Source organism: Brassica napus, chromosome C5 (genome assembly GCF_020379485.1).
Source record: "Brassica napus cultivar Da-Ae chromosome C5, Da-Ae, whole genome shotgun sequence".
Taxonomy (NCBI): domain Eukaryota; kingdom Viridiplantae; phylum Streptophyta; class Magnoliopsida; order Brassicales; family Brassicaceae; genus Brassica; species Brassica napus.
This window is the reverse complement of record NC_063448.1, coordinates 11,711,298-11,723,520: the sequence shown is the minus strand read 5'-3', so window position 1 is coordinate 11,723,520 and position 12,223 is coordinate 11,711,298. Positions and strand designations below refer to the sequence as shown.

The following is a 12,223-nucleotide window of genomic DNA, read 5'->3' as shown; positions in this document are numbered from 1 at the left end:
ATTATAATACAATAATTTAATCAAAAAATACAATTCAAAAAAACAATATTCAAAAGAATAGTTTTATACTTAATATTTGAAAATCAAAGATATTTTGCTAAAATTGTACTTACCTAGCCAAGGAGATCGACCATCTTTTTACGGATCGATCGATTGTTGAGCATGTGGTCGATCCGAAAATACTCTGCAGTTTAATTAAATATCTAAAACATTTTTTCCAACACTCAACAGATAGTTTTGCTAAATATGATAATTAGATAGTCAACAAAATTACAAAAAATATTTAAATAGTAAAAAATATGTTAATTTAACGTGTTAAAATTTAAAAATAAATTTTAATTATGACATGCATCTTAACATTTATAAAAATATATATCATAACATAAATATAAATAATTTAACAACTTAAATTAGAAAAAAATAAAAATCACGGGCGTCGCCCGGGTTAATCCCTAGTGTTTGTTAGGAGAGAACCTTTTTTTTAAAAAAATTAATTGATTATTTAAAAAAAAATACATTTACAAAAATATTATTTGAAAGAAAATTCATTTATCTTTCAAATATAAAATGAAAATAATATAATTAAATAATAAAAAATATAAATAAAAACCATAAATTTAGCAAATGACAACTGAGTTATATTATGCTAAAAATTTCTTTCTAACAATTTATCAAATGACAAATGAGTTATGAGAAAATAATACCATATAATTTTTAACAACATAGCCATTCTTAAATATTTTTTGAATAAATAATTATTTTTAAATTTAATCAACTGAAAATAATATCCGTACAATTGTGTGAGTCAAATTCTAGTTTTATTGATGCATGTTATATATTAGTGCTGCATGTTTTAGGTAACATTTTAATGATGCACGTTTTTAAAAATCTCCATTATTAAAATTATGCACGTAAGGATAACTCATGAGTTTTTTTGGTCGATTAAATGACGTTATGTCCAAATTTATTTAAGGATATTTTCTTAAGGTAACTGAAAAAGACAAACAATAAAATATGAAGTTTAAATTCATTTAAGCATATTTCATTAATGTAGCTGAAAAAACAAGTAATAAATTAGGCAGTTTTATTCGTTTTAGGATATATCATAAATGCAACTGAAAAAGACAAGAAAAAAAAAGGAGTTTAATTAATGAAGTAAAAATATTTTGAAATGTGTACTTTTTTTTTTTTTTGAACAATTCAATTGAGTACTTCTCTTTTAATAATATTCGTGAATCTGTAGACATTTTTGGGTAAAGAAGAATGGTAACAAGAAGCATTGAACCATATAAACCTTATTTGTTTCACTTTGTTTACAGCATGGGATCAATTTTAGGATGCAGGGCGGAGATAATACAACTTGATGTCACTGATGTCAAAATGGGCGATTTTTAAACTACCAATTCTCCACAAGCTCTCATTTTTGTAGTTTTGATTCCTACACATTCATTTCCTACCTTTAAAATATACTAGCTACTTAAAATTATAACGTGGATTATTTTAGTGGTTCAGTTCAATTCTAAAATGCGTCTACTCAAAAACAGTGTCGTAGTATATCTTTATGACTAGCTGTATTAGCTGAACACAGCACATGTAGCAGTATGTAACTGTAATAATCTCTGTCGGTTAACAAAACACAGCAACGTAGTATATAATTGTAATGACTCTGTTGGTTAACAAAATATTACAACAGTAAGCAGTAGCTCTCTCTCTCTCTTAGGATATAACAAGAAACTAATCTCTTCCATGTCAATTTCAGTCCAGCCATGTAGCATCCACCATCTTCGCCATAAACCCATACCGATCAGCCGCTTCATCAATCTGTTGCAACTCACAAACTTTAACTCTCCCACTCACACTTCCTCAAGCATATCTATTGAACAAAAAAAAGATTAAACTGATAACTCACAATCTTTTGTGTTGGACGTCCTGCTCCGTGCCCGGCTTTAACTTCAATCCGAGCAATTATAGGGTTCGTCTGTGGACTATTCTCTAAACTCAAACCTAATTCATATTGCATTGTCTGCAAAACCAAAACAGGTTTCAGTGGAAGAACAAAAACAAGGAAGATGCAAAAAGCAAACAAGAGACAAAAGACAAACCGCAAGCAACTTGAATGTATGAAGTGGGACAACTCTATCATCATGATCAGCAGTTAACAACATCGTAGATGGATACTGAACAAATCCATCCCTCTTCTGTTCCCATGGCCTCTTTACATTATGCAGAGGCGAATACCTTTATTATTACATTTTTCAAATAACAAAACCATCAGATATCTTATATCTTGCAAAACAAGGAAGCTTTATGTTTTGACCTAAAACAAGACTTACTTTATCAACCAATGGAACTCCTCTTCCTTGTCAGAACAACCAAACTCAGAAGTCCAAGCATGTCCTATAGTAAACTTGTGAAACCTTAGCATGTCCATGACTCCAACATGAGCCAAAGCACACCCAAACAGATCCGGTCTCTGTGTCACATTGCAAACAAGATTCTTCATCTAACTTTATGATTACTATGATCACAATCTAGAGTTTTTAAGAGTCTCTACCTGATTAATGCAAGCCCCAATTAGTATCCCACCGTTACTACTCCCTTCAATACAAAGTTTCTTCGGTTGTGTATAACCAGCAGAAACCAAATACTCTGCTCCAGCAATAAAATCATCGAAGCAGTTCTGCTTATTGCCAAGCGCGCCAGCTTTATGCCACTCCTCACCATACTCACCACCACCACGTATGTTTGCAAAGCAGAACACAGCACCAAGATGTCTACTAAGCACAATACGAGTTGCACTGAAAAAAGGCGTCATGCTTGCGCTAAACCCACCATACGCATAGAGCAAACAAGGGTGTGATCCGTCCAGCTCTATCTCTTTTCTAGCCACAATGAACATTGGTATCTTTGTTCCATCCTTACTCGGATAAAATACCTATAAAAACCCACATAGTATGGATTAAAAAAAGAAGAAGAGTAAATTCAAAGCTTGTAACACACGTTACCTGAGTGACTTGAAATGCTGTTCTATCGAATCCAGGTACATCGATTTCACGGAAGACTGTAACTAGTGGAGCTTCATTAGATAAGTCACATTTGTAAATCACACCAGGAGTAAGGAAGCTTGTGAACCTAAAGAAGAAGGTTGTGTCTTTACGCCTAGCAAAAACTCCACCCACCGAACCAATATCTACAGGTAACGTGTGAAGCAAGGAACCGGACTCCAAGTCTCTAATCTGCAAGATGTGTTTTACATCGCTCATGTAGCTAACCACAAGCTGGTTTCCGTTGACTACACATGCTGTTGAGAGGACATCTTTCTCGTGCTCGGGTATAACATCATTCCAAGTGCTCGGTTCGTTTAGATCAACACGAACTAGCTTGTACTTTGGTGCATCTTTGTTTGTAAAGAAATTAAACAGTGTCTCGTCGTTTGCGATAGCAATATACTGTGCTTCAAATGTGTCGATGAGCTTTATAAACGGAAGTAGAGATTTGCTTCCTCTATAACCTTCTAGACCTAATTTAGGAAGTGATGAGAGATCACAGTGATAAACTTTGTTTACAGGGTCACACCCTTCTTCAATGGTCATGATTAAGTACTACATTAAGAATAAAACATAATGGTTACAACCAAAACTTTTAAGTGACGCATTATAAATAAGTGGCTTTACCTTTCCATCATCAGTGACTTTAGAACCGAACATGTGTTTAGGATTGTCTTGGTCTCTCCAACATAAAACATCTTCAGATTGATCGGTCTCTAGGAAATGGTAGTACAACTCATGGTAAAGGTTAGAGTTAGTCTCTGTGCCAGCATCTATCTTATCTCCCTCTCTACAAAAACAAACCACAATAAGAAAACTCAAAACCCTTTCCTCAAAAAGTTTCATAATTACACACAAGACTCACTGTGGAGCTGGGTAACGGCTGTAGAAAAAACCTAGACCATCGTGTGTCCATGTAATCCCACTAAATTTAACCTAAACTCAACAGAAACAGAGTCATATCAAAGTGGAATACTAATTGAGGAGTAGTACAGTTCAAATTGAAGAAACCTTACCCAAGATAAAGTATCAGACTCCACTGTCTTCTTATCTTCAATCTTCATAACTTTAATAGTCACCCAATCACTACCACTTGAGCAAAGCCCATAAGCCATATACTTACCATCCTCACTCACAGCCAAAGAGTTTAAAGAAACTGTTCCATCATCACTAAGTGTATTGGGGTCAAGCAAAACCTCTGCTTCCGCATCCAAATCATCCTGAAAAAACCCCAAATCTATAATCAAAAAACTTAATTCAAAGGATTAAACAAGAGTTGAAAACATGTTTCGCGTTACCTGGATATAAAGCACACTCTGAGCTTGAAGACCCGTGTTATGGAAGTAAAAGTAACTGTTCCCTCGCTTGAAGGGAGTATCATAGCGAGGATGATCAATGAGCTTCGTGATTTTCTCATGAAGCTTTTCCTTTGTTTCACAAGTTTTTAACAGTGAATCTGACAAGTTCACTTGCTTCTCTACAAAGTCTTTCACTTCCTCTGCTTCTGGATCTTCCAACCTAACAGAAAAATTAACGAATCTTAACCGAAATAATTTTACAATTGGACCAAACCGGTACAAGTTTCTATACCAAATCACAAACAAACAAAAAATGGTCCATAAATGGGCCTAGTTTTTCAAAATAACTGGTCCAATAAATATCTAAAATGAGCCGAAACATAAATATAAGCTGGTCCAAAAAAAGCTCGATCCAAATATCTTATCGTTATTTTTACAGTGTGTCTTTTCTTTAAAGACAATCAAGTAATATTAATAACACATCTATATTGGACCATTTTTTTTTAATTCAGCCCACTGTCCACATCAGATATCTCTTGGGCCATTTGGACCGATTAAAAAATCAGATCCAATTCTCACATTTTTTTTATTTGGGACATTTATCCCAAGTTCAAAAAAAAAAATGTCAACCATTCTTTATTTTTTTTTCTTAATATAATTTAAGCATTCATAAAAAAAAATTATCTTTTTTCATTGAAAAATATAAATCTTTATTAAAAGTATATAATTATTTTTATTAAAAATATTAACCATATAATAAAATTAATTTATCAGAGTTATACCAACTTAATTCATTAAAAAAATAAAATTTAATTTTTTAAACATAAATAGTCATTTAAAATGAAACACAATAAAGAAAGATAGAAAGTTTAAGTTTTTTATAAAATAAAACACAAATATATGAAATATGACATTTACTAAATATTTGTCAATTGAAAAAAAATAAATAAATAAATCCGCGCGGGTCAAAATCTAGTTATTTTATTACAAGAACTCAATCAACTTCCGACAAAAACAGCAGCAAATTTTAAAATCTCCTGTAAGAAGAATCTCCAACCATGATTAATAGTCAGCTCAATAACGTGATCATAAAAAAACGAGAGAAGTTACAGCTGAAAACGTAAATTCTTACCAACGGTAAGGATCGGCGATTCTAACGCCGTGATAATCTTCAACGATGGACTCATCCCGCCTTGCCGTCGGGTACTGCAGCCGCTCCTCAAACGCCGAGAGAGATCCCATTATATGATTATGGATTTAAATAAATCTCCGACAAAGATGAAAACTAAGAGACTTAAAATAAGTATTTGGCGTTGAGTTTCGTTTTGTGGAAGGGAAATCAAGAATTAGCGTTGATCGGTTATTTATAGGGAAGCGGCGCGTGCGGTTGAGATCACATCTATACTATCTATACTAATAAAATAAGTTTCATCCACGTCAGCGAAAAAAAAATTTTTCCGAAATATGACACGTGACATAAAATATAATTTTACATTTTAATATTACTAATTTTCGAAAATTATATATAATATTTAAACATACAACATAAAAATAGAAAAACTGCATTAAACATAAGTAAAATTACCATTTTTCACTTAAAAAAACGGCTTATCTCCATAATGTAACATTACCGTTTTATAAAAAAAAAAAAAAAAACATTACATATAATTTCGAAAATAATAAATATATGTAAATATACAACATAAGAAATGGAAATACTACATTAAACATATGTAAGATTACCATTTACATTTTTATTTTTAAAAAATAATTATAAACATACAACATAAAAAATGGAAAAACTACATTAAACATATGTAAGATTATCATTTTTCACTAAAAAAAAGACGGTTTATCTCCATAATGTAACATTACTATTTTGTAAAAAAAAAATATTATATATAATTTCGAAAATAATAAATAATATGTAAACATACAACATAAAAAATGGTCTATACTAATAAAAGAGATCTTTGAGGCTCCCTAGAGCGTCCATATCAGCGAAAAAAATGACACGTGGCATAAAATATAGTTTTATATTTTAATATTACTAATTTTCGAAAATTATAAATAATATGTAAACATACAGCATAAAAAATGGAAAAACTACGTAAAACATATGTAAAATTACTATTTTCACTTTAAAAAAAAAGACGGCTTATCTCCATAATGTAACATTACCGTTTTATAAGAAAAAAACAAAAACCATTATATATAATTTCGAAAACAATAAATATATGTAAACATACACCATAAAAAATGGAAATACTACATTAAACATATGTAAGATTACCATTTTACATTTTTATTTTTAAAAAATAATATGTAAACATACAACATAAAAAATGGAAAAACTACATTAAACATATGTAAGATTACCATTTTTCACTAAAAAAAGACGGCTTATCTCCATAATGTAACATTATTATTTTGTAAAAAAAAACATTATATATAATTTTGAAAATAATAAATAATATGTAAACATACAACATAAAAAATGGAAATACTACATTAAACATATGTAAAATTACCATTTTACATTTAAAATAGATTTAAATAAGTCTCCGACAGAGGAATGAAAACTAAGAGACTTAAAATAAGTATTCGGCGTTGAGTTTCGTTGACTGGAAGGGAAATCAAGAATTAGCGTTGATCGGTTATTTATAGGGAAGCGGCGCGTGCGGTTGAGATCACATGTTTGTTAGGAGAGAACCTTTTAAAAAGAATAAGAAAACGTGAAAACATGGAAAGAGCTCGATCGCGTGGTAGATGTTGATGCATTGAGTATCCCGTTATGTCGAAATCCTTTCGTGAATCTGTCGACATTTTTGGGTAATGTCGCCATTTTTCTTTAACAATTTGTATTTTATAAAGACTAAAAATCTCTATTTTATAAAGATTAAATTTTATGTTTAAAGTATTAATGATGTTATTATAATAAAGTTATATTGATATTGCCAAAAAAACAATTTTGTAGGATTGTATTTAATATTTTTACTGATTAAATTTAAAATATAAACTAGATTACTATATGATATTAGGGGCATTGTGAAAGGACCCGACCTATTTTTTCGTAACATCAGTACGAGTCTGACTCGACTTCCTCAATCAGACTTGGGCCATTTTCATATTTTTCCTTATTTAGAATTATTTCAGAGTGTTAGTTCTTTTTCAGACAGTCAAGTAAAGCAATACGATTTGAATAGATAATCTGAGGTTCGAGTTAACAAGTCAGTTCGCTATAGGCTATTACATGTTAAACTCGTCCTATATCTACCCAAACCCACCATCCTTCCTTCCTACCTTTGTCTCGCGTTCAAGCCATGTCTTTACCCTTTCGGGTCTGGTCCTGATCTGCATCCAAACAAGGAGGTATAAGCAAACAATATGCTTAGTGAGAGCGGTCATTCCGTCCCACTCAGCCAAGTAAAGCAATCGAGTCAATCAGTCAATAAACGAACATGCTTATCATCAGTCAGTTACTTAGCCGACCCAATCGTTCCAAGCCAGCGCGCCATCAGATTCAGTCAAGCCCTAGCAGGGCAATACGGCTCTAGGCGCATGATCTGATCCAGATGCGTCGATGGAAGGAACCGACTGTTCGGACCAAGCCAGAACTTAGCAGATAATTCGAATTAGACAAGCAATCAGTACATAGAACATTTCTATCAATCAGACTACGATTCAGTACGGTAGGCCACAGTCACGCACTCACCTTTGTCTTAGAGTCGGTTTGTTCTGTTTGATTCGGTCTCTTCTGACACCTCTTGAGCGGTTTCCGTCGGATCTTCGAACGTTCAGATAGTCGGATTCACCCCACAGACGATCGTTCTTGACTCGGACTTGATCAATCCAACCAAATATCGAAAGCTCTCTCTTGATCGAACTTTTCTCTCTCTGAGTTTCTCTCTGGTTCTTTCTTCCCGTTTCCGTACAGAAAATGGCGGAATAAGACAAAGGAGACGATTAAAATGGGCAGTTGGGTGGTTTAGGCCCGAGAAACTGCCAAGTTAACCGTTCTCGCTTAATTTACACGCGGCTCTTATCCGTAACCGCCACCCCCGCCCAAACCAGCGCAGCCCTCGAAACTGTTCTATTCAACTCCACTGATAGTCGACACTCTAACCTTTCGTCAGACTATCTAAACTCTCTGCACGCCGACTTACGCTAATTGCTGACTATCTGAGAACATGACATCTCTAAAATCCAGTCTATCATGCCACAGATACCTCTACCTAAGTCAACTTCTCTACTTACATACCTGACTTTATCCGATCTCCGTAACCCGACACACGTTTTCTCGCTTTGATCCTAAATGATCGCATCCCGAGTGTTCGCGAATGTCCACGATAAGAGTTTTTTACACCCTTCCTTGTCTCTGAGTTGAGTGAACGAGTTTGTTAACAGACGTTTCAGCCTTAGTTTCCTGACCCAAAACTCGCTAGATCGAAAAAAGCCTGGGTATGGGTTGTTTGTCGATCCGTTAGTTAGTGTTTCCAAGAGGCATCGAGGGGATACTCGTAGTAGCGTCAGTCGAGTATCAGTCATAAATGGACATGCCATCAGTCACTTAGCGACCCAATGTTCCAAGCCAGCGCCATCAGTTGTAAGCCCTAGCAGGAATACGGCTAGGCGCATGTCTGATGAGACGGAAGGAACCGACTGTGCCCCCAGTTAGTCAGAAAGGAATTGATTAGCAAGATTCAGTAATCTATCACTATTGATTCAGTTTAGAATAGGCGGTACGCACTACCTTTTTCTTCGGTTTGTTCTGTTTGATTCGGTCTCTTCACCTCTGAGCGGTTTCCGTCGGATCTCGAACCGAGTCGGATCGGGGTCCCCACAGGATCGTTTGACTCGGCGATCAATCCAGCAATTATCGGACTTCTCTCTCTTACTCTTTCTCTTCTGGTTCCCTCTTTGTCTTTCTGTTCCCGAAATGGAAAAGCGCGGTTTAAAAGAAAAAGGGGAGTTTATTGGGGTTGGGGGTAAGGCGGGCAACGTTCCGGCTATTTTACTAACCGCCAACCGGCTCCGCCAGCGCCAGCCAGTTTTCCCCTTTTCGGAGGAAAACTGCCGCCGTTTTACTTTAGAACTCGAGAAGAGGAGACTGATCCTCGAAACTCTAACCGCCTTGTCCAGACTGATACTACAAATCAGCTCATCTCAGCTTAGCCGACAGTCTTAACCGCCTTGTCTGATTTCAGACAATCGCTGTCTAGCCGACCAGTTCACCCGTCTTGTCCGAATCCAACAACACTTGTCCGGATCCGACCATCGCTGTCCGAAAATTCCGCTTTGCCTGGATTTTCATCGAGTTGTCCGAACATCCTGAGTTTCAACAAACCGAACGGCCTGTCCAATAACCCGAGCGTAAGACCGACTGATGGAGCTTTGTTTGGCTCAAAAACAGATCTGTTCCTAGCTTTAATCGGGTACATGGTTCCGCTCTAGTCGCTACTAATCAGGCGCCGATCCAAGTTCTCCCATCCACCCACGGAAAGTCCTTCGAACTCTGATCAACTCTTTCTAGCATCATCCAATCCATTAAGTACGTTCTCACAGTTCGGCCAGTCAGTCCTCAGATCATCCTAACATCGATCTTCGGAAACGGTCGCTACAAGTTCTCCCCCACTTGGCTCAGACTCGTCCTCGAGTCTTTCTTCCTGAATCTTCCGTGAGTTTGTCAAACCACTTTGGAAACTCAGCTTTCATTCTCGCCTCTGGCTCCCAAGTCGTTTCTTCTTCTCCATTGCAGTCCCAAACGACTTGGATCATTTTGATATTCTTTCTGCCTTCAGGTTTGGTTTTTCTACCAATGATCCAGACTGGTCGTCCCTCCACAGTAAGGTTCTCTCTCAAGTCAGATGGTGGTTAGGAACCACATTGTCTTGATTCCTTATGCATTTTCGCAGCAAAGATACATGGAACACGTTATGGAACCGAGCCATCGATAAGGGCGGCTCCAATTTGTAGGCGACCTTTCCAATCCTTTCCAGGATCTTGTACGGTCCCATGTATCTTGGACTCAGCTTGGCATTCATTGAGGATCGGTCTTTGCCTTTGTAGGTGACGGTTTTGAGATATACCATGTCTCCTACTTCAAACTCAAGGTTTTTTCTGCGTCTGTCTGCATAACTCTTCTGTCTATCCTGAGACTCTTTCATCTTCAGTTTCAAGACTCGGATTCTTTCAGTTGTCTCTTCTACAAAGTCTCGGTCAAATATGCTGCGCTCCCCCACTTGGGTCCAGCATAGCGGTGTCCTACACGGACGTCCGTACAATGCCTCGTAAGGTGACATTCTAATGCTTGCATGATAGCTGTTGTTGTAAGAAAACTCTGCCAGATGCAAGTACTGATCCCATTTGTCTCCCCAATCCAGAACACAAGATCGCAGTAAGTCTTCAAGTGTTCGGATTGTCCTCTCTGATTGTCCATCCGTTTGCAGATGATATGCTGTACTCATATGGACCTTGGTCCCCATCGACTTCTGTATAGCTCTCCAGAAGGCCGAATAAAACTTGGAGTCTCGATCTGACACTATGCTTACCGGAACTCCATGAAGTCTGACGATCTGTTCCATGTATAACTTGGCTAGCACCGCTGCATTGTCTGTTTTGTTGATAGCCAAGAAGTGTGCAGACTTGGTCAATTTGTCCACTATCACCCAGATAGCGTCCTTGCCGTTCCTGATTGGCAAGCCAGTCACGAAGTCCATCGTGATCTTATCCCAAGGCCATTCTGGGATGGGTAAACTCTGAAGTAGTCCACTCGGAACTTGATTTTCTGCCTTAACCATTTGGCAGATTGGGCACCCAGCTACCCATTTTGCAATATCACGCTTTATTCCAACCCAATGATAGTATCTCTTCAAGTCTCGGTACATCTTATTGGCTCCTGGATGTATCGAAAACTTTGACTGATGTGCCTCCTTTAGGATCTCATCCCGCAATCCTTTGTCGTTAGGAACACACACTCAGTCATTAACCAGAATCGTCCCATTGTTTGAAGTCTGATACTCCGTCTTCTCGTTCTTGGAAGCTTTGATCAGATCTTCATCCTTTTCCTGTGCAAGGCGAACTCGGGACAACAAATCCGCCTGATCCGCTGCACCAAGACCCAACGGTTCCAATTCGTCAGTCAAGGCAGCTAATCGTAAGGTTCCAACCATGTGAACCAATTCCTCCTTGTATTTCTCTGAAGCCGAAGTTACTCTCTTCCGGCTCAAGGCATCCACGACCAGATTCGCCTTTCCCGGATGGTAGGCAATATCCAAGTCGTAATTCGCAACCAGTTCCATCCAACGCCTCTGTCTAAGGTTCAGCTCTGGTTGAGTAAAGATATACTTCAAGCTCTTATGCACCGTGAAGACTTGGACCTTAGCACCATAGAGATATGACCGCCATATCTTCAGCGCAAACACGACAGCATGCATTTCTAAGTCGTGTGTTGGATAGTTCCCTTTGTGTTTCCTTAGCTGTCTAGACGCATACGCGATCACTTTGCCTTGCTGCATCAGTACGCACCCAAGTCGAACTATGGATGCATCTGTGTACACCACGTATGGCTCGTTGTCCATAGGAAGAGCCAATACTGGAGTAGTCGTCAACATCTTCTTGAGTTTGTTGAAACTCACATCACAGCCTTCTGTCCACACGAACTGAACATCTTTCCCGGTCAACTTTGTCAACGGTTGAGCCATGCTGGCAAATCCCTTAACAAACCGTCGGTAGTAGTATCCAGCCAGTCCGAGAAAGCTCCTGATCTCTGTTGCGTTCCTTGGTCTGGGCCAGTCCGCAATGGCCTTGATCTCTCTTGGTCCACGGACACTCCCTTGTCCGAGACCACGTGACCCAAGAAACCAATTTCTCTTTGCC

At 37.2% G+C, this 12,223-nt stretch overlaps 1 protein-coding gene across 1 annotated transcript; it reads right to left on the bottom strand.

Moving 5' to 3' along the window:
* Positions 1–1,531: 1,531 nt before the first annotated feature.
* Positions 1,532–7,207, bottom strand: LOC106347285 (prolyl endopeptidase). Its single transcript, XM_013786799.3, has 11 exons — positions 5,478–7,207; positions 4,346–4,565; positions 4,064–4,267; positions 3,913–3,983; positions 3,675–3,837; positions 3,006–3,602; positions 2,555–2,935; positions 2,334–2,473; positions 2,103–2,238; positions 1,910–2,023; positions 1,532–1,821 (listed from the first exon to the last, which is right to left on the bottom strand). Exons 1-11 carry the CDS (start codon positions 5,585–5,587, stop codon positions 1,756–1,758), a joined length of 2,202 nt encoding a protein of 733 aa, XP_013642253.1. The 5' UTR covers positions 5,588–7,207; the 3' UTR covers positions 1,532–1,755.
* Positions 7,208–12,223: the final 5,016 nt, after the last annotated feature.

Bases quoted from the DNA above. Each gene is read 5' to 3' on its own strand.
- LOC106347285 (XM_013786799.3), bottom strand. From the start codon at position 5,587: ATGGGATCTCTCTCGGCGTTTGAGGAGCGGCTGCAGTACCCGACGGCA. The intron at 2,936-3,005 runs GTAACGTGTGTT...GGGTTTTTATAG, and splicing joins CAGCATTTCAAGTCACTCAG to GTATTTTATCCGAGTAAGGA. The intron at 2,239-2,333 runs GTAAGTCTTGTT...GTAATAATAAAG, and splicing joins GAGTTCCATTGGTTGATAAA to GTATTCGCCTCTGCATAATG.